Source organism: Oryzias latipes, chromosome 3, assembly GCF_002234675.1.
Source record: "Oryzias latipes chromosome 3, ASM223467v1".
Classification (NCBI taxonomy): Eukaryota; Metazoa; Chordata; class Actinopteri; order Beloniformes; family Adrianichthyidae; genus Oryzias; species Oryzias latipes.
This window is the reverse complement of record NC_019861.2, coordinates 20,684,486-20,707,447: the sequence shown is the minus strand read 5'-3', so window position 1 is coordinate 20,707,447 and position 22,962 is coordinate 20,684,486. Positions and strand designations below refer to the sequence as shown.

General features: G+C 39.8%; 1 protein-coding gene across 1 annotated transcript in view; it reads left to right on the top strand.

Moving 5' to 3' along the window:
• Window positions 1–22,679, top strand: part of zfhx3 (zinc finger homeobox 3) — a 126,090-nt gene extending 103,411 nt beyond the window's left edge. Inside the window, exons 7-11 of the mRNA XM_023953481.1 lie at window positions 7,781–7,917; window positions 8,433–8,633; window positions 10,091–10,214; window positions 10,488–15,983; window positions 16,240–22,679. Of these exons, the coding sequence (XP_023809249.1) occupies window positions 7,781–7,917; window positions 8,433–8,633; window positions 10,091–10,214; window positions 10,488–15,983; window positions 16,240–17,978 (7,697 nt within the window). The 3' untranslated portion in view covers window positions 17,979–22,679. The remainder of the gene's footprint in view (window positions 1–7,780; window positions 7,918–8,432; window positions 8,634–10,090; window positions 10,215–10,487; window positions 15,984–16,239) is intronic.
• The last annotated feature ends 283 nt before the right edge of the window (window positions 22,680–22,962 follow it).

Below are 22,962 nucleotides of genomic sequence, written 5' to 3'. Positions count from 1 at the left end.
AGCTTTAACATAACAGGCCTTTTTTCTTTTGATTAAAATAAACATATACAAACAATTGAACTTTCAGTATTATAACAAACTTTGACAACTTACTAAATAGCGTTTGGAATATTGTTGTTGTGTGTTTTCAGACATTGAAGCTCGTTATAAACTGTGACATGTGACCATGTTTTGTCATAGGTGAGGAAGGTCTGAACTAGTCTCAAACATCCCAGTCTCAGCTTTGTCACACAACATTTAGCACACAACCCTCTCCAACATTTACCTTTAGCAGTCAGGATGGGCATGTCTTTCTTTAATGACGTATAGGTGGTGACTTTTATGCTTGGGGGTGGAGCTTCAGGTTTGAATCACTGATCAAGCAGGTTGCTTTTCATTTTCAGATATATAACATATCCAAATTTTAGCTTTTAGGTGTCCCTTTTTTTTAGTCAACTTTTCTTTGTTTGACTTTTCCAAAATAAAGGAAAGGATTTTACATTTTTTGATTGTTTTTGTCTTTCCTGGCCTGGTTTTGGTAATAAATTTGAGTCACTGCAAGCATATAAAGGAAACATCCAACCCTGTGGATTTTTTTAGGTAAATATGTATTTCTTTTTTTTTTTTTTGGGTGGAGATTACTGGCCTTACTGGTCACACAACAGAACAGAACAACTATGATTTTATTAAGCATGAAAAGAAGATGCTCCTATTGTTGAGGCCTCCCCACCTGTTGTGATGACATGTCTGGTTGTAATGCATCTGGATGAATGATCTAAGTTGGAGCAGCTTTATTAACTGTACTCGCACTTTGCTGGTCTTAGATATGTATTGGCTTCACCCCACTGGCAAACGAGGTCTGCACTGATTAAACCCCGAAATGTTAATCATGTTCGTCTTCAGCTAGTTTTAAAACCTTCATCCTAAATGGTGCTGACTACAACTTCACTTTTATTCATACCAACATCTGTAGTTAGGTGCTTTGCTCTCCATAAAGTTTTCTCAAAAGACAATTTCTTTCACTGAGACTTTTCTGTCCTTTCCCCTCAGTTTCTCTAATTCATAAAGTTTGAAGAGTATATTTTTCAAGCTGTTTCTTTATTATTCTAAGGACATGCTGCTTTCAACTTTTAGGACATAGCCTCATCTGTCCAATTCATTTCAATAAATTCCCATTATGTCTTTGTTACAGGCTGCTTATTACAGAGTTTCTAAAGGTACTTTTTAAAATTGGGGCTTAGCTGTTTTTTAAATTTTTGTTAAGAGTTAATTCAACAGCTCGCCATTGCTGGATTCAAGTACCTTTTTTGATTTAGCATTTCTCTTAACTTAGTGTAAAGTGACTCAAAAAAGAAGAAGGTTAAATCAAGAACAATAGCCTGAGCATGGACAGGTACAAGGACTGGAGGGAAGATGAGTAAGAAAGACACCACCGTTCATAGAGAATCTTACAAAGGCTTTCACGAAGCTTAGCAAACTTGCTCAAGACCACTTCAACACTGTCAGGTTAAAAAGTAAAAACAATTCAGACCTTTTGCATACTAAGTTTTCATAAAGTATAGCTGGAAAAAAAAAAAAACTTCATCATAGTGTTTGAAGCCCGGCCTTTGTGAAATGTCTTTGATATTCGAACTTCTATTTTAAATGAGGCTGAGTTGTTTGTGCTCTTTGAAAGGGCGACACTCCTCTTTGATGGAAGAAATAATGATATGCATGCCTGACTGAATATGGCTAAAAGTATGTTTTAGCACATCAAAATAAAGCACTTTAAAAAGCATTAAAATGAGCCGGCCGATTAATAATTCACTCATACCTGTGGTGCACAGGAAGACGACTCCTCGCATTAGGATTCCTATTTTTTGAAAGGCATGCAATTTGATACAAGCATATTCAGTTTCTTTCCTCCCCTCTGTCAGTCGCTAATCACCAAATAAGTGTGTTTCTGTGTTTTCACAAAGGAAATATGTGCTTGCATATGAAAAATTTACAGCTTCCCAGCAGCTTATTAGAAACGCTTAGTTAAAAATAGCATTGCATTAGGGAACCAGGTCTGAGGTTCTGTTTGATGTCAGTGGAAAGGTGGATGGGTGAGACGGTATGTGGGTTCAAGGCTGTGTTGTCAGCAAAAGGCAGACGACTGTAGTTAAAGGAAAGGCTCTTTATGTTTTTCTGAGTGACAAAACCCATTCAGAATAGATGCCGAAACGCTGTCTTATGAGTTAAAAGCAGAGACCAAACAACAGATTTGGTAAAGAGGTGAGTTCTAAGCTGGTGATTGTCTGGAAATTTTGTACTGATAGTCCACAGTTGGAGTGGTTGTTAAAAAAAATGTTTGGGAGTCTTGGACAACCTGTTATTTTGTAAGGTGTTTTCTACATCCCACTGCCTGATGCTGCGCTGTTTCTAAAGTCAGTCATTAGAATTAGTGAAGTACTTCTTAGCCTTGTCATGTCACTGGCAGAACAGAGTGCAACATTGTTCCTTTACAAATGACAATCACTGTCAGGCAGACAGAAAAAAGGGTCCCTCCCTTTTAAAGCTTCTGTCAATCTTATTTTCGTTTTCTTGTTCCAAGAAGCTCTTCAGTATTCATTTAAACCGTTTAAAAGAACAGCAGCAGCCTTTGTAAGATACATATGTATTTGGCCTGTCATTTCTTGAAATCTGCCGTCATTATTCTTTTTTTATTTACAACTGTTATGTGTTGGACATGAAATAATCCAAAAATATTAAAATAACAATAATCCTGTTAATAAAAAGGTAATAATAATTTGAAAAAGACTAATCAAAATGAACTAAAATCATTATCTCACAAATGATCACAATCATATTCAGTACTAAGTCAGAGGAAAATACTATATGAACGTAGGATTTTTAACTGATTTAAAATATCTTTTGGGGATCATGTCAGCAGTCGCTGGACAACCTTCACGGTTTTAGCACTTAAAAGGCCACAATTCTTTTTTAAAAGGGGTTCAGATCATCTGCATTTTCCTTACCTTTCTTAAAGCATCTGCTGTATTTATGCTGCATTTGAATGTATGGAATGCAAAAACGGAGGGAGGCAGGTGTGAAGGGAATGTAAAAGATGGGGGGAGGTGATCAGAAGTTGAAGGAATAGGAAAGGAAAAAAGAAAGGGAATTGTTAATGTGCCTGCAAACTCAGGCACGGTGTGTTCAGCACAAAATGAAAACGCGTGATGATGATTGCTCTAAATATTTTAGGAAATGCGAGTATTTCCAATGATATTCTTACTGTATATATTTATGATCATTCTTCACAGAGAAAAGCAACATTTGCCGACAATAAAAAACTTGTTAAAACCTGATATTTTCTTACTCTACATTTCCCTACAATAAGACTTTAGTGTTTTCAATCCTGTATAATGATTATAATCAATATTTACTTCAAACCTGGGGGGCTGTCTAAGGCTGTGAGTTTAAAGCATGCCTCTCTTCATATTCAGGTGTCCTGGGGGGTAACAGAAGTTAATATGTTTTATTCTGCAGCTTCTGCATGTGATCTGGGTAATGAATGTGATGATTAGCATCCCCTAGACGCACGACTGGGGCATTGCATCCTGCTCATTTTTTATTTGGCTTCACTTTATTCTGTTAGTTTTTGGCTGTTGCTCATTCAGACATGTATAATGAATGACTCTCCACATAACAATGCAGATGTGCTGATTTTAATATCAACTCTGCTCACAGCTGAAATTACATTTTTGGGCTTATTTATATTGAAGTTATTGGCGTCAGTGTTTATGTCACTTTGAACAATTTTTGTGCAGCAGTGATTTGTTACTGCTTTTAAAATGTAATTAGCGTGGAATCTATAGACAGAGGAGTGGCAGTGCTCACAAATTTATGTCACGTCCTCAGTTTGTTTGTCACCCCTCAAAGGAATCAAATTATAATTCCTTTTGCCTTTGAGATAATAGGCCATAAATTGTCCTTGTTTGTGATTCTCCTCCCTGAAAGCTCAGTGTTTGAGTTTTGCAACAGAGTTTTCAACAGCCTACAGGCTACAGCTGGAACTGTGTGGTGCAAAGGTGAATAACTAAGTTTCTGTTCACCCTACAGCAGGCCTCTTTGTGTCATATCTATCTTTTTATTTTTCAGTTTATAAACTCACCCCCCCCCCCCCCCACCCGCACACACACACACATACGCACAGTTCTTAGAATACCAAGTTCCCTGTTTTGTCATACAGAAAAGAAGTGAACCCTACAAATGTAAGGAATATATTTAGGTAATTCTGCTTTTTTAATCTTACACTCTAAGTTAAAAAAAAATCATTTTTTAATGCAGAGTAATTACCCCAGAGATATATGATGAAATGGAGTACTGCCCTTTATTGCTCTGGGCTCTGACACAGGCTGTAGATTAAAAACCTGGAAAGAAATGGGAAAAAGAGAAGACAATACCCAGGTATTGTTGGCATTAGCACCGAAAGAAAATGAGTTGTAGCATCGGGGGAGTTGAATCATCTCCATATTAATGGCCAGCTTACTGAGGGAATGGAGGTTAGGGTTTTCCATGGCAAAGGAGTGGGAGGTCTCAGCGGTGTGAAGGTTTTAGGTTTTGGAAGAGCTGGAGATCAGTTGAAAAACTTTTCAAAAATGTAACATATAAATTTAAAGTTTCCCAAAGAAAGTACTTGGACTGTCTGACAGCCTAAAGTTCCCATTTACATGTGTGAAAATTATTGTAATGTGCAAATTCTACAATTGGGCCCCGACAACAATGAAGGGTTCTTCCCCTTCAAAGCATCGTTCTTTTTTCCCCGTCGTCTTCATTCTATTCACCACAATTTCTTACACGTGGAAATCTTTTCTCAAGGACGCATAAGGGTAGCTGTGATTTTGCACTTCTCAAAGATTTCAGGGGCAGATGACCTGCTGTGGTTAATCCAGCCTTTGCTGTGTCAGTCACTCTGTCCAGTCGCCATCTTTTTCCCCTTGAAAGCACAACAAGGCTGCAAGGATTGCTCCAGAGACTGGTTGACAGCCCCTTTGCAGCTTGAATAATACAGTCCGGCTACAAGAGAGAGACAAGGTGCCATAGTCCAATTCACTTAAGGGACCCGACAGCAGAAAAGCCTATGGTTTACAGAAAATGGGCATGAATTAATTATCACCTATTGTAACTGACTCATAGGTCTTTTCTGCCCTGTCCTTCTGCCTGTAGTACTTTAACATAAAAGCCACCCTGTGTATCTGTCAGAAGATGTTTGGTGTGGATGGAGGCTCTGTGTCTAATGACCAGCAGAAGAGGTTCGGGTTAGGGGAAGGCCTGGAGAAGACATTAGGGACCCTAATGGGGAGGGAACAAAGTGGTCATGGCTGTTTCGGACTCAGCTAATTGTAGTTTATTTATATATATTTGCAAGGCTCTGAAAAGTGGGTTTTAAGTCATCAAGTGTTAAGTGTTGACAGAAACAATAATTACAGGAGTAATCTCCACGCTGACTTCAGAATTGAATGGTGCTTGACAGAAAAACAGGATTTCTCCTTTAATTTCAAGCCTACTTGTAGATCTTTAGAAATCAAATGTTTTTCCACGTAACCCAAAAGAACCCATGGTGAAATCAGTGTAACAGAAAAAAATTGGAAATGTGCTCTGTGGTCCACTTGCTTTGTGGTGTACCCAACATAATTTTCCCTTTAAGGAAAAATGGGTCTGGGTTCTTATGGGTTAATGACCATATTTATTCTTATGCTAAAATCCAAATGTTGGTTTTAAGTCACAAGTCGTTTACACCTAAAAGACTCTAAATTTCACAGTTTCCTGTGTACTTGAGGCCTCTAAAAAGCAAAACCATGACTTCCTTTGATGTTATTCAATATTTTAGGACATTTTTGTACTCCGACTTTGGCAGTTCATTGTTTCTTTGATGCTCCTAAGGTCTGCTCCATCAGGAAATAATCTTTCATTCTCATGAACATCTTGACATATCACATGTTTCATGCATGCAGGTTTCTTCTCAGACAGCAGTGTCAAATCTACAACGTAAAGGCTATACCTAATGATCAAAAAACCTCTACAACTCTCTTAATGCTATTTTCTTCTTTTGCGTTTTTTCCTTCCTTTTTTATTAACCTTGACAGGAAAGAAAGAAAAAAAGGTTACAGTAGTTAGATGTTAGTCATGGGTCTGGTGATGGTGTTGGGGTGTACTGTTCTTAAGAGAACAGGTTTGATCAGATTTATGGGGTCCTAATTGGCCGTGACGAGTGAGACTGCGCCAAACTAAGCCTCCACAGTTCTCCATCTGTCCTCGCCTCACACATTTTTCTCTCATCCATACTTAAACACAAAGCACCTGAATGAGGAAACGAGTTTGGGGCTGTTTTACCACAGCGTTCTATTGCTTTGGCATAAACAGCCACTTGTTCCACCTCTCTGGAGCTAATTGAGCTGCTGGGAAAGTACAGTTGTTACATTTATTCTCTTAATCAGGAGGTTAAGAGGATACTTGATGCTTACAGTAATCTGTGCTTGCTTTCTTTACTGCATTTACACACTTCACAGCTGAGAATGAACCACTCCTTTTTCTCACATTTGATCTCCTTTAGTAGAAGCCGTTTTGTTTCTTAATTCCTCTTCCACCGCAGGGAGAGAAGTTAGCCTTTTCCTACCTTTTGGAGTTTGATGTTAATTATAGTCAAAGAGCTGTCGTAAAAATAACAAGCTACTGAATGAAAAATGAAAAGCAGCATTTGCTTGGAGAGTTTTTTTTACCATGATGACACAAATGCGTTTGCAATGAAAAAATATACATCAACATTATTCATTAAAATTTTTACTTCACTACATGTAAGATGCCAGCCAGTTTTGAGGAGTCTGATGTGGATGTATTGGTGACAGAGCCATGACTAAGAGGTTCATGTCAGTGAATGGGAGGTTCCTTTTGTTTAACATTCTCTTTGTTATTAGTGGATGTGTTTAATAGGATTGACTGTGACTGGACCCTAATGGGGTCTCCTTGGCTGATCCCAGTGTCTCTGGGAGACCTTGCAGGCTGCTCTGTCCGAAGCCAGGTCCCCCACTGAGTAATCAGCTCAGCTCCCCTTGTCCTGATTCAAACTGACATTTTAATGTCTGGAACAGCAGCATGGTCAGCCCTCCTTAACCTGACCCCTTACCACACCACCCCTCCCCTACTACTGCCCCTCTGTTCTCAATTTAGACTTCCAGAACTGTACAAATCAGGTTAAATTTAACTCTTTATGGGCTTATTTAAGGGTTCATGAGACATCTCCTTAAGTTTCCTAGTAATACTTTCCTACAGTGACAAAATATGGCCCCACTGCAACTCTCCCATTAATGCTTTGTGTGGGATTCACTTGTAGGAGAACTCGTAGTTGTCTTCTTGTTTTGATGCCCTAAACACATTTTGTTGTTTTGAGATTTCCTCAGAGGTCAAAGAATAGTTGTTGTTTTTTTTGTGTTCATTGCAATAACTGCAATCCAGTAAAGAAGTTGTTTGATAGAAATACAAAACTTAATTTATTTTTTCTTCACTATTCTACCATCTTTGACATATTTTGATAATATTTGATTCATTGTATTACACTGTGAAATTATTTTTCCAATAATTTCAGTGTTATTTGGCAAAATAATGTGTTTTAGTCCCATGATTAAGTTTGTAAGTATATGCAACAGAAAATGGTGGATCACAGTAGCCACTCTGGCATACTCTATTAAATAGACTTCTGTAACGTTTGGGTAACACATTCCATAGCTCTGTATCCATCTCTTCTTGACATGCCTGCTTTCCTTTCTATTTTTGCATTTAGCTTTATCCAGCCACACAGAACGGCACCTGTCAGACTCACCAAATTCTTCAAAGAGGCCTTCTTCACGGTCAGGGACTTCAGAGAGCGTGCTGTCCTCGAAGCGTCCCAGGACAGCTGAGAAGGGGACTGCTGAGCAGGTGAGAATTACAAGCCACAGAATGTTGCTAATAATTAACGTAATATTTTCTTACACTGCGTGTCTTTTAAACTGGGGATTTAATTTAAAAAGTACTTAAATCCATAGTTACCGAGCCCTTAGAAGTAGTTTTTTTTTTCTTTGGACTTTGGTCCATTAAAATATATTAAAATGTGCACCACTTTTTAAATGTAGATTCTGCTTTAACTCTACTCAAAACTAGTTTAGCCCCTTTGCTTTGGTGTGTGTAAGGTGGAAAAATCAATGTTGTATTAGACAGATGAGAGCACTTTGAAGTGGGTGTCAAGACTCTGTGGTGTTCAGTATAACACTCTAGTCTGTGATCAGAGGGATCTGCTCATTGGAAAGGAGCCCCACTCCTGCCCCCTCGTCTACAACCCCCCCCCCCCCCCCCCCCCCCCCAAGCTAGTCCATCATGCCCAGTGAACAGACTGCACCAGAATAAGCCCTTGTTTCCATCTATCTTTCTCTTTCTCTGTGTGTCTGACCGTAAAGATGTACCAGTGCCCCTACTGCAAGTTCACCAACACGGATCTGAACCGTCTCAGAATGCACGTGATGACACAGCACTCTGTTCAGCCGATGCTTCGCTGCCCGTTATGCCAGGACATGCTCAACAACAAAATCCACCTGCAGTTTCACCTCACTCATCTCCACAGTGTGGCTCCTGACTGTGTCGAAAAGCTGATTGCCACAGTAAGTTATGCTTAGATTGAACACAAGAAAGGTTGACAAGTTAAAGGACCAAAAAAATTTTACTTTATTATCTAAATGAGCCCAGGGATGTCTAAAGGATGACGAACTTGCTTCTACTGAATCACTGCAGTAGCTGCCTAGCTTTTTTGTAAAATATCTAATCATGAATGATTAAAAATTAAGAGCTGGCCAATTTTCCCACACTTAACAGGATTAGGGTGTAACGATTCATTTTAACAACAAGCTGATTCACATCATAATTTATGGTTGCTGATGGTCAATATTAGTTCATTTTAAATGATCCAGTTCTCTGAGCTAAAATCGAACCAGAAAATATTTAGCCAAAAATTCAACCAGTGTGACTCTGAGATAAATACCTGGTACTGAACAGTGCTGGTGACGTTTTCCAGATTCCTTGTATTTCTTGCAAGATAATCCAGTGTAAATTAAATATGTGCACAGATAAATAAAAAAGAATTAATGTCAAATCCATCCACATTTTAGTTTCATAAAGTTCTGCCCACTCTTGTTTTTCCACATAAAAATAAACTTTATTAGAACATTAAAACACACTTTATGGTCACGGTTCTTCGCAATATTCAAAATGTTTACATACATTGGACTGGAATGATGGCTTGATCATTTTTTTGCTGCCATCACATGTGTCTTGTCTGCTTTGATGCACTCAGTCGTTTTTACGTTATAGTAAAATAAACCTTCTGTGCCTCAATCTAAATGGTATTTTCCAATATCCATATAATTCATTTATTTATTTAATTTTGAAAGAAGTTTTTGAGGTCGATTCAGTTAAAATCTTGTCTTTGACAGAGTGATCTGGTTGGATCATCGAACTATAAATCAATTAATCAATCAAGTCAATTAATTGAATTATAACAGAATTGGAATGCACGGTGGCGCAGTGGTTAGCGCTCTTGCCTCACAGCAAGAAGGCCCCGGTTCAAGTCCCGGCTGGGGGACATGATAAACTACATCAAGGGACCTTTCTGTGTGGAGTTTGCATGTTCTCCCCGTGCGTGCGTGGGTTTTCTCCGGGATCTCCGGCTTCCTCCCACCATCCAAAAACATGCTTCATAGGTTAATTGGCAACTCTAAATTGTCCATAGGTGTGAGTGTGAGAGTGAATGGATGTGTGATTGAAGACATTCTACCCTGCGACAGACTGGCGACCAGTCCAGGGTATCCCTTGCCTACGCCCAAGTGGCCGGGATAGGCTCCGGCAACCCCGTGACCCCGAAAGGGAATAAACGGTCAAGAAGATGAATGAATGAATGAATGAATATAACAGAATTATAGAAATACTGTGCATTACGGAAATAATCAGAATAATTCTTTTTTCCCGTGTCCAACCGTCATTCATTCTTCTAAACTGGAAAGTTATTTCTTTGCCATTGAATGATTTGTTTACAATTGGAATCTTTGTGATCTTTTTTTTACAGGTGACTGCTACCGAAGCACTACCAGCAACTATGTTTATACCTGTGGCCAGTCCAGACAGAGAGTCCCGGAGCACCCCACAGGCAACAGCCAACTCTAACATAGAAGATTTAAAGAAACAAACTGGTTTGTAATGTTTTCATTGAAAATATTGTATTAGTTTAAATATCTACTACTTTAATTTAATTTACTTAATTAAAACGTACCAAATTGTTATATTTATATATATTTCGCATTGATTGGTGGGTTTGTTGTTACATTCATTCAATGCTAAAAAACATCTGAATGACTGATCTTATTGCTTACAAGTCTTACCCGCAGTTTTCAACTAAATGATTTTTTTTAATAACTTAGATAGAAGCCTCATGATATGCTTTTTGTTTTATGATTTGTTCACAGATGCAGCAGATGCTGATCTGGAGAAGGGGGTGTCCCTCCCCACTGATATTACTGAAGCTCAAAAAACAGCTCTGGAGGATCAACAGTTAGAGGATGCCACTGGATTTCTGTGTTGGAAAAAAGGTTGCAATCAAGTGTTTAAATCCTCAAACTCTCTCCAAACGCACTTCAATGAAGTTCACAACAAGAGATCGCAGCTACCGGTGTCAGATCGCCATGTCTACAAGTATCGTTGTAACCAGTGCAGCCTGGCCTTCAAGACCATCGAGAAATTACAACTCCATTCGCAGTACCATGTGATAAGAGCGGCTACCATGTGCTGTCTTTGCCAGCGGAGCTTTAGAACTCTGCAGGCCTTGAAGAAGCATTTGGAAACCAGTCACTTGGAACTAAGTGAAGCGGATATCCAGCAATTATATGGAGGATTATTGATGAATGGTGACATTATGGTATTAGGGGATCCAACCATGGGTGAGGAGCATGGAGGTCTGGGGGAAGATGAAAAGGAGGCAGATGACAGTGACCAAGAAGACAAGCAAAGTCCAACGGGCAGTGACACAGGCTCGCTACAGGAAGACTCTGGATCAGAACCTAAACGTGCTCTGCCATTCAGAAAGGGGCCCAACTTTACAATGGAAAAGTTCTTGGACCCGTCTCGTCCTTTCAAGTGTACCGTATGCAAAGAATCTTTCACACAAAAGAACATTCTGCTGGTTCACTATAATTCTGTCTCCCACCTTCATAAAGTGAAGCGGGCCCTTCAAGAATCTACCACTGGTCAGCCTGAGCCTACCAGTAGTCCTGACAATAAGCCATTCAAGTGTAGCACATGCAATGTGGCATATAGTCAGAGTTCCACTCTGGAAATCCACATGCGCTCTGTTCTACATCAGACCAAAGCTAGGGCAGCCAAGCTGGAGGCAGCAGGAGGAATTTCCAGCTCTGCAAGCAGTACTGGTCCAAGTGGTGGAGGGTCCAATATCAGCACTTCAACATCTAGTCCAACCCCTGCAAGTAACTCAGCTACTAGCTCTACGAGCCACAGCTCTTCTGCCCCTCAGACAGCTCAGAGTATTCACATGAACCAACCTCATAGCATTGAAAACATAGGAAATTCTTCATCAACCTGCCGTTCTTCCCCATCAGAAAACCATGAAGCAAAAAAGTCTAAATTTTCAGAAATTCTCTCAGCTCGGGGGCAACAGCAACAGCAACAGCTCCAGCAACAACAGCAATTGGCCCAAGCGCAAGCCCAAGCTCAAGCTCAGCTTCAGCAAGAGCTTCAACAACAAGCTGCACTTCTTCAATCCCAGCTGTTCAATCCAGCACTTTTACAGCATTTTCCAATGCCAACTGATGCGCTTTTACCATTGCAGCAGCAGCAGTTGCTGTTCCCTTTCTATATTCCTGGGGCAGAATTTCAGCTCAACCCAGAGATCAACATCAACAATTCAGCACTTGGCCTAACAGGATCTTCCACCTCTTCGCTGCTGGAAGACCTAAAGAATTCTGCCCAGCAGGCTCAACAGAGTTGCTTGCAGCAGCAGTTGTTGCACCACCACCTGCAGCAGCAACAGCAACAACCACATCAACATCAGAAGCAACAGCAACAGCAGAGTCAGGCACAAGTTCAAGCCCAGATGGGGTTGCTACACCAGAGTGCATCCCTCCTCCAACAGGCTGATAAAAAACATAAACAATTGATTGAAAAGGATAGAGAAATACAAAAGGACAAGGATACAACAGAAAAACACGATGACTGTATAAACAAAGACACTACAGAAGCCAAACCAAAAGAAAAGAAGGATATTCAACATATTTCCATAAATATTAACCAAGACACGGGATTAATTCCACCAAGGATTGCTTCTGATGCTCGAGGAAATGCAACTAAAGCCTTGCTGGAAAATTTTGGATTTGAATTAGTAATTCAGTACAATGAAAACAAACAGAAAGCTCAAAAAAAGTCATCTGGCCCCACTGGATCAAGTGGTCCTGGAGGAATAACTCGAGTGGTGGACCCTATTGAGGGTTTAGAGAAGCTGGAATGTGAAACCTGCGGCAAGCTGTTTTCAAACATACTGATTCTGAAGAGTCACCAAGAGCACATCCATCAAGCTTTCTTTCCTTTCCAATCCCTTGAGAGATTTGCTAAGGAATACAGAGACTATTATGACAAACTCTATCCACTGAGACCTTCTACACCAGAGGCTGCTCCAGCTCCTCCACCTCCTCCTCCGCCTCCTCCTCAACCGCAAAGAGTTCCCACACCAAATATTCCAGTCTCTGTTGCCTCACTCACACCTCCTACTGTACCAACCTCACAACCACAAGTTCCAATGACCCAACTACCAATGCCAATGGATCTACCCCTCTTCTCCCCTCTCATGATGCAACCAATGCCTCTGCAATCTTTGTCTTCTCAGTTACCACCTCAATTACAATCAGTTGAGCCTAGCTTGGCATCTGATCTGGCTCAGCTTTATGGACAACAGCTTACACCAGCAATGCTTCATCAACAGAACAAGAGGCCACGTACACGCATTACCGATGACCAGCTCAGGGTCTTGCGACAGTACTTTGACATCAATAACTCCCCAAATGAAGAACAAATTAAAGAAATGGCAGACAAGTCAGGGCTGCCGCAAAAAGTTATAAAGCATTGGTTCAGAAACACCCTCTTTAAAGAACGACAGCGCAATAAAGACTCACCCTACAACTTTAACAATCCACCAACAACAACATTAGAAGACACCAAAATTGATTCAAAACCCCCCTCACCTGAACCCCAAAAGCAAGAAATGTATGGAAGTAAGAGGTCATCCCGGACAAGGTTTACAGACTATCAGCTAAGAGTTCTGCAGGACTTCTTTGATGCCAACGCTTACCCTAAAGATGATGAATTTGAACAACTTTCCAACCTTCTGAGCCTCCCCACCCGTGTAATTGTTGTGTGGTTCCAAAATGCTCGCCAGAAAGCAAGAAAGAATTATGAGAACCAGGGTGATGGAGGAAAAGAAGGTGAAAGACGAGAACTGTCAAATGACCGATATATCCGCACATCCAATCTAAACTACCAGTGCAAGAAATGTAGCCTGGTTTTTCAGCGGATATTTGATTTAATAAAACACCAAAAAAAGCTTTGTTACAAAGACGAGGATGAGGATGGACAGTATGACAGTCAAAATGAAGATTCATTTGATCTATCCCAAGATTGTTATACCCCTTCAGGCTCTTCTTGTCACACCCCAATGCCTTCCTCCTCAAGTCTGTGTCCACTTCCTCCTTCAACTTCATCATTCTCACACCTCACATCTACAGAAAAAGAGGAAGCATCACCAGCAACCACCTCAAACTTTTATGATGAAAAGCCCAAGCAGTTACCTGAAATCTGTGCTGATCCAAGGGAAAATCAAATGTCTATTAAACAGGAGATTATACATCAACCCCAGTCTGAGGCACAACTTCACAGATCTCAGCGAGAAGATAAAATCCAAAATGTCTCTAAGTCCGTCAAGCATTCATCTCAGTCATTTTCCCAGCAACAGCAGCAATCTGGACCCTCAGCACCTCAGACAAGTCAGGCGTCGTCTCAAGGCGCTCACATAAGCGTCACTCAACACCTGACCGCAGCTGCACAACTGGCTCAAGCAATGATTCCTTACCAGTGTGAGCAGTGCAAGATTGGTTTTCCATCATTTGAACACTGGCAGGAACACCAGCAGTTACACTTTCTGTCTGTGCAAAATCAATTCATCCATCCTCAATTCCTTGACCGTCCAATTGACATGTCTTTCATGCTGTTTGATCCCAGTAATCCTCTTCTGGCAAGCCAACTTCTCCCTGGGGCAATGCCACAGATTTCCAGCAGCTCTGCTACCTCTCCATCTACCCCAACCTCGACCATGAACTCACTGAAGAGGAAGCTAGAAGAAAAAGCTAGTACTAGCCCAGGAGAAAATGACAGCACTAATAGTGGAGAAGAGCCACAGAGAGACAAGAGGCTCAGAACCACCATCACACCTGAGCAGCTCGAGATTCTTTACCAAAAGTATTTGTTAGACTCAAACCCCACTCGAAAAATGCTTGACCACATTGCACATGAGGTGGGATTAAAAAAGAGAGTTGTGCAAGTCTGGTTTCAGAATACCAGGGCTCGAGAGAGAAAGGGTCAGTTTAGAGCAGTTGGGCCAGCTCAAGCCCATCGTAGGTGCCCTTTTTGTCGAGCTCTTTTTAAAGCCAAAACTGCCCTTGAAGCTCACATTAGGTCCCGTCACTGGCATGAAGCCAAACGCGCTGGATATAATCTTACTCTCGCTGGTATGTTACCAGAGCAAGAGAGTATACAAATGAAAATGGATGCTTTAGAGACATCAAATTACTCTCAATTAGTCCCCACTACAAACAGTGATGGACAAAGCTCTTCTATGTCACCAGTCAACAAAAATGTAGATCTGTCGCCCAGACATCTACTAAGTCCTTCATCCATCAAAGTTGAAGGAATGGAAGACTTTGAGAGTGCAGCAATGTCCTCTGTTAATCTCAGCTTTGATCAGAGCAAACTGGATAATGATGACTGTTCTTCTGTAAACACAGCCATCACAGACACAACCACAGGTGATGAGGCTAATGCTGATAATGACAGTGCTGATCCAAAGCACAGCCAAAACAGTGGAGATTACCTTTCAAAGTCTACCGGCACAGCCCCCAGCCTTGAAAATGATGACCAGATGTCTTCAGGGCTGGTAAGCCCAGCAACAAGCTATTATGCTAAGGACTACGACAATGAAAATATGATTGACCACAGTGAAACATCCAGCTTGGCTGATCCTTGTTCTCCAAGTCCTGGAGCCTCAGGTACCAGGAGCATTGACAGTGGAGACAGACCTGGCCAAAAGCGCTTCCGAACTCAGATGACTAACCTTCAGCTGAAAGTTCTAAAGTCCTGTTTTAACGACTACAGGACACCCACTATGCTGGAATGTGAGGTACTTGGTAATGAAATTGGACTTCCAAAGAGAGTCGTTCAGGTGTGGTTTCAAAATGCCCGTGCCAAGGAGAAAAAGGCAAAACTCAACATGGCCAAGCACTTTGGAATAAATCAGACCTCTTATGAGGGTCCAAAGACTGAATGCTCATTGTGTGGTGTCAAGTACAGTGCTCGTCTGTCTGTTCGTGATCACATATTCTCCCAGCAGCACATCTCTAAGGTGAAGGATACCATCGGGAGCCAGATCGATAAAGAAAAGGAATATTTTGACCCAGCTACAGTTCGCCAACTCATGGCTCAACAAGAAATGGACCGCATTAAGAAGGCCAATGAAGTTTTAGGACTGGCACAACAACAGGCCATGCAGCAACAGGGAATGTTTGATAACCCAGCAATGCAGGCCCTGAATCTTCAGTCGGCCTATCCAAATCTGCAAGGCATTCCACCTGTTCTTTTGCCAGGGGTTGGCAGTCCCTCTCTTTCCAGCTTTAACTCATCTAACTCAGGTACGCAATTACGTTGCATTTAAATAACAATATATTGCTAAACTTAAGGCTGTACAATTATGTTTATTTTTCAAAAAAATTTCTATTTTGATTTTTCTAATTATTGTTTAATTTAAATAGCCTCACATTTTAGGACCTTATATATTTGAAAACAGATGTAGTTGAATAATTTGTGTGAATTTATTGATGCTAACATTGCAAAACTTTCAACATGTTTATAGCTTTAATTTTCTGTGTGCATTTGTAAAATTTCCAGCTTTAACTTCCCCCAAACCACCAAACCTTCTGAACCTGCCTGGTGCCAGTGTTCCCTCACCAAGCCTGCCCACGTCTGGATTGCCCAACAAGCCTCCACCTTCATCATCTCTTGCAGCATCCAGTCCAGCCCAGACCAACTCATCCGCTTCGCACTCAAGTCCAACTCCCACATCCAACTCCACTTCCTCAACGACTCCTTCTGGTTTACGGTCTGAACCCCCCAGAGAACGTGAGCCTGAGAGAATGGTAGAAAAGGAGAAGGGTAAGGAAAAGCCAGAGAAGCCCTCAACACCAAGTTCAGCTGGAAGCACTCCTGCCCCCTCCACTTCTGCTGCCAGTGCCAAAAAGGAGAAACCAGACACAGCTGTTCCTGCCACTTCTATGCCCACACCAGGCATGGAGTATGTGGTCGACCCTGCCCAGCTTCAGGCTCTTCAGGCTGCTTTGGCATCAGATCCTACGGCTATCCTTACAAACCAATTTTTACCCTACTTCATGCCTGGCTTTTCACCTTACTACACCCCACAAATTCCCGGTGCTCTCCAAGGGGGCTATCTGCAACCGATGTATGGTATGGAAAGCCTCTTTCCTTACAACCCAGCATTGTCACAAGCATTGATGGGTCTTTCCCCTGGATCGTTACTGCAGCATTACCAGCAATATCAACAAAGCTTACAGGAGGCACTACAGCAGCAACAACGGCAGCTTCAGCAGATCCAGCAACCCAAGACTGGCCAAACTCTAGTTCCCCCTCAAACCTCGGGGGATCGTAAAGATTCTGCCAAAGATTCAATTAAAAAAGAGGAACAAAAGGGCAACCCAGAAAGTGAAACCGCCACATCTTCCTCCTCCTCCTCGACTTCCTCCACCACTTCCCATAGCAAATTACCCTCTGATAAGAGTGAGATGGATGGCAAAGCTTTGGACTACCATCTAGACCAGTACATTGTCCCAAAAGTGCAGTATAAACTGGCATGCCGCAAGTGTCAAGCTGTTTTCACCAAGGAAGAGGCGGCTGTTACCCATGTCAAATCTAACTGTTTCTTTGGTCAGTCTGTGGCAAACCTGCAAGAGATGCTGCTGCGTGTCCCCAGCGGTGTAGGTGTAGGGGCTGGAAGTCTGTATGACTGCTTGGCTTGTGACACTACGTTGGATGGGGAGAAAGCACTCAGTCAACACCTGGAATCGGCATTGCACAAACACAGAACAATCAAGAGATCAGTCAGAAATGCCAAAGAGCACGCTACAAGTTTATTACCTCACTCTTCAGCCTGCTTCCCCAATCCTAACACCACATCTACCTCGCAGTCTGCCACTCATCCCATCAGCAGCCCTCCCTCCCTGCCAACATCTGCCACCATGCCATCATCTGCGGTTCCCTCATCCCTATGTTCCTCTACGGCCACGCTCAGCACCACGGCTGCAGGCAAATCCTGGTCCCAGGCTTCTTTCTCAAGAGCTTTAGCTGGGAAGACCAACGCTAGCCCTTTGTCCTTCTCTTTTCCTCCAGTGTCCTCACCTTCAACGGTTACCTCAAGTTCATTGAGCACCTCAGGAGTTCAGACCTCGATACCAACAGACAACTTTACCGATGAGTCTGACTCTGACTGCAGTCAGAAGTCAGCAGACAGGCTGGGCATGACGGCAGAGGAGCCGCAACAGCCTGGTTTTGTCAAAGACAGTAACAGTTGTAGTAGTAACCTTGCTAGTGTAGGAACAGACTCCATCAGATTGTAAAAGAGCTTTCAATGATGAACAATATTTAAAAAACACTTTAAAATGACAAAAAAAATGACAAATGGAGAAAAAACATAAAAAGCAGCAATGTTAAAAGTACATTAAAGTATACAAACCAATTTCAGAAAAAAAAGATGTGTAAAGATTACCTGCAATTCCAAAGCTTGTAACCAAAAATTTTAATGTTAGTGGATTGTTTTCCCATATCAACATGCTGGTTTTCATTTTGTTTTTTTTAATGTTTTGTTTTTGTTTTGTTTTTCAACTGAGAGTCATGTAAACTAATATGTGAGAACAGACAAGGTCAAACTGGTGGAGGATTGATGTACTGTATGGGAATGGACTGCCTCAAAGCTGAAAAATGGCTCGAAAAACATTTTGAAAAAATGTGAGTCAACAAGCTGTCCCTGTGTTTCCTAATAATTTCTACTTAATAGCACAGTCACTAAAAGCCAGTATGTACTGTATGGGAGAATAGTCTATCAATTTTCTTGCTATTTAAGCATTCAGATACCAATGGCTTGCAAAGGTAGAGGAATAATGTAATGTCTATTTAATTCTCAGGTCAACAGCTCGCAGACATTTTTCTTTTACAGAATTTCATGTTTTGTTTTGTTTCCAAAAAGTGTTGAGCAATTATTTTTTACAAATCTTTTTGACTTGATTCAACGACAGAAAGCTTTAAAGTTCAATTCAATTTTAACAAGGCTAAGTTACTGGGCATTCAAAAGGGTGAACAATTTGCTGGTTTTAGTGCTAAAAACATTTTTAGTGTGGGGAAATAAAGATCTGGTTCCCAGTTATATTCAGACAAGGGAGAGCATTGCAGACTGATAACAGGTGATTCACTAAATTTTGATATGAAAAAAAATCTGCCCTCTGTATTTATAATAGATATGAGCATTTTTGATGTTAAGTAGGTTGTTACATTGGAAATGAATTTAAGCAGTATGTAGAATGGCAAAAAAAAGTGTACATTTAGCTTTTGTATTGTCCAGTTTTATGACACTTCATTTGATGTTGTCTTGGTCATTCCGATGGTCTTGATTATGAAAAGGTAATTTATCTACTTTATTTCTGTCTTATTCGTAAATTCGTGGAAAATATTCACCCAGTTCCACCTCCTAATTAATTCTTTAAAAGAATTATTTAAAACTTTTGGTACGGCTGATTTTTTTTTTTTTTTAGGTCAAGCCAAAACAAAAAGCTCCTGGGTGAAATATTGAGAGTTTGACTTTATTTAAATTTTTTGTTACCTTTGTGCACTTATATCTATCTAACTCTAATTTGTCACTCTTTTTATTTCCCTTTACGCACTTATTTTTTCTCAGCTCTCCTGCGTTTGGAGACCTGCGTAAAACACAAGCAGGTCTCTTTCTTGCTTACAATCTTTTTTCATTTTGACCTTTTTTTGTCATACATGAAAATGAAAAAGAATACTAATAATAATTCTCACGCTTTAAGACAAAAGAAAATCCAAAGACTAAACACTTTCACCATTGGTGCATAAAGATGAAAAAAGAGGCTTCTTTATACTTGAGAATTTGTTGCTGTTTTTAGACGAAAGGAAACAAAGTTGTTAAAGAGAAAGAACGCATTAGAGTTGCCGTTTCTGCTTCTTTGCAAGCAAACAGGTGGCTTTTTTACGTAAATACCAAAAACCAAAAAGGGCCCTTGTCCTTGCATTGTGGAGTAGCACCGTTACAGAGCCATTGCAGTTTGTAAAATAGAGGTTATTAATCTTTGTTTGACTTTTGTCACACTTAAGTGTCCATCATTTTTTTTAAGAAAATGTATAAGGTCTGGTCTTCAAGGACATACATTTTGCTGCTAATGTAGAGTTAAAAATAAGAAAAAAGGAAACATAGTTGCATGCTCATTTTGCTTTTGGCTAAGCTTTAACTAAAACAAACAATAAACCAATTTCTTGCCTCTGCAACACCTTTTTTTTTCTTGTTGCAAAAACGGAACTTTGAAGACTGTGAATATATGTTCCAAAGGACATTTTGCTGATTTTCTTTTGAACAGACCAATGTTTAAAGCCAATGATCTATAATATTTGTAAAAAAAAAAAAAATAACTGCATTCCAAATATCACTATGATTTTGTTCTTAAGCAAGGACTGATTTTATTTGACTGCTTTTAATTGTCACAATCTATTTTTTTTCTTATGATTTTAGGTGATGTAAACTGTTGTGTACATTTTTTTTTGCATTGTTTGCTGAACAAAGTGACCTCTAAATGTCATTTTGTTCTGGCTTTGAGCTTTGCTAAAAATCCCTCCATCCAGTCAAGGTTGTTGCTCACTTGCAAGTAACAGTTGTTACCAAAAAATGTATATAATACATCTGGTACTGACACATCTCATGGGTTTGGTGACGTTTATGCCAGTTAACCAACAAATAGTCTCAGAGAGAATAAATGGTTATTTTGCTGAGGTGGTGTCATGCCCTTTACTGGGAGGTCTGCCAGTGACTTGTCACATGTTGTCTGCAGGGTGCCGCTTCCACATGTAGATTACTAGTTTTTTCATGTTATCTTCATTCCAAAGCATTATTTATTAAAGAAAACCATTTTTTTCTTGGTTTAAAAGATGTCTCTTGTTTCCAATAGCATGCTTTCGTACCCAAAGAAGTCTTCTACTTCATCATGCTGCCATGAAAATGTTCACTCCCTAATCAAAATCTAGAAATCTTTAAATTTGTAAAAAAAAAAAAAAACATCTTCTTACTCCCGACATAGTAAATATATTTGTCCAAATAATTATGAGGCTCAAACTGTCCAAAAAGTGTAAGCATGTTACTTCTCATAGAAAGGTGTGATTTGGTGTTAAATCCAAAATTTACTGTTGAAAGTCAGTAGATCTTGTCTGCAGCTTAGTAATTAAGTCCCCTGAAAAATGTCTGTGTACTTTATAGTTTAGAGAAATTATAAAGTTGTAATTTCTCTTCTTTTTTTTTTTTTGCATTTTTTCCGGTTGTAAACTAACGTTGAACCTGTGTTTCTTCTTTGTATGAAAGCTTTTGTATGTTTCTTAAATCATAAATTGACACTAGCTTTAATTAATTTGTTCAAGCTCTAACACGAGAGCAAAAAGAAAAGAAACATGGCCACTTTAAAGGTTTTTCTTTTTTTTTAATTATGTTATTTACCCAGATTTTCTGGTATGTTTAATCAGAGCCAGCATCAATTCAATTTTTTTACCCACAAAGCTGGGTTATAAATGACTTCACTTTATGAAAAAAATGAAATTTAAACATATGAGAATACTGACACTTCAGCGCTGAGCAGTTTAGAATCTAAACATGTGTACACAACTTAAGCTTTACACAAAAAGAAAAAGATGTATGGCCCATACCAATTGATATTTTTAAATGTGGCATAAGGTGGTTTTGTGGATGTTCACATCCCCCATTTTACATTGGAATACTTGACTTTATTGGATATTTAGAAGAGGGAGCGTAAATGACAAGTGTTGCTGTAAAGGTAATCTTCTGCCCACTGTGAGACGAACGCATACCTGTATACAATTATAGATATATTTAAAAGCAAGACATCTTTTTTTATTTTTATTTGTTTTGTGTGTGTATGTATGTGTCATTGATATAAGGAAAGAATGAAAATAATTAAAAAACAGAAGAAAAAAAAAAAACTCTGGAAAGCTTTGAGATTTTGTTAGGAGAACGCCACAGGCTGTGGGCACACCAAAACGGCACGGGTGCCGGGAGCAGGCTCAAAACAGCTTTAAAACCCACCTCCTTATATAATAACTGACAACTCCATAATGGAAATGGACTCTGGAACCAATGAACATGTGTGACAAGCAGAGGAAAGTTGTTAGTGAAAACGGAACTTAAGTGGCTCCAGCTGCCTCTTTCTCCTATAAGTTTTTTTTCTCTCCAGCTCTGCCTTAGCGTCTTTTCTTTGATGGACATTTTCCAAATTTGAGGACTGGATGGACAGAGATGTGTGCTCCATTTCTTCCTTTTTATGTTGTTACCATTTCATTTCCTCAAGCTTCTCTTTGGTTAACAAGTGTATTTCTCCGGTCAAATAGCAGCTCACCTTTCTCTGTGTTGGCCACATGATCTAGATAGAGATTAATAACATGGAGAAAGGATGGATTCTCATTGCTGTTGTTCTTAAGGAGGCAGTCACTCTAAAAAAAAAAGCGGATTAACCAAAATTACCAACCAAACTACCAACCAAACAAACATTTGCTCCAACTTCAAAGATGAACTGTTACTTGGAGCACTCTGTTCCTTTTGTGACTTCTGGTGCCACAAGGTTTTATTTTTATGCTATGGTTTTTGTTTTCTTGAATTACTCCTTTGAGCCTCATAAGCATGGCTCTGTGGCTCCAGGCAGCCCATCTGAGGGTAGAAAAAACAGCCTTGCAATGTACAAAAAAGAGCAAGTTAAACCAAAAATGTTGTTCTTGATGTCTTTTCTATACTGTAGTCTTGTTAGCTTTTTTGTTACTGTAATTATATGAAGATTTCCAAACTGTACCAAATTACATGGAAACTAACATACATACAACCACATGGAACTTCAGACTTTTAAAGAAACTTTTGTCACAAAAACCTTGTTGTCCTAGTTAAGTTGATTGTAGATGGTAATTGAATATACTCCTTTGAAAATATTTCATCAAGTATGTTTCTTGCTCATTGTGATACATTAAAAAAAGTATGAGCATAAGCTGCACTGGTTTGGACTACTTCTTGACTGCTGTGATGTTTGAAAATTGTTTTTGAAGGAGTCCAGACATCTGGAGGTTAATAGTATATTGAATTGATCAAATATGTTTACGGTCATATAAGAGCTCAAAAGCTTTCCATTCTGCAGGTTATGTCATTTGTTGCATACTGCAGTAACTTGTATGTTTGGTCATGCACACATTTGATTCTTGATCTGTTCTCACTGGTTTCAGGCAGAAACATGTACACTGCAGATTATTTCTTTACTGCACTGGCTGCACTTT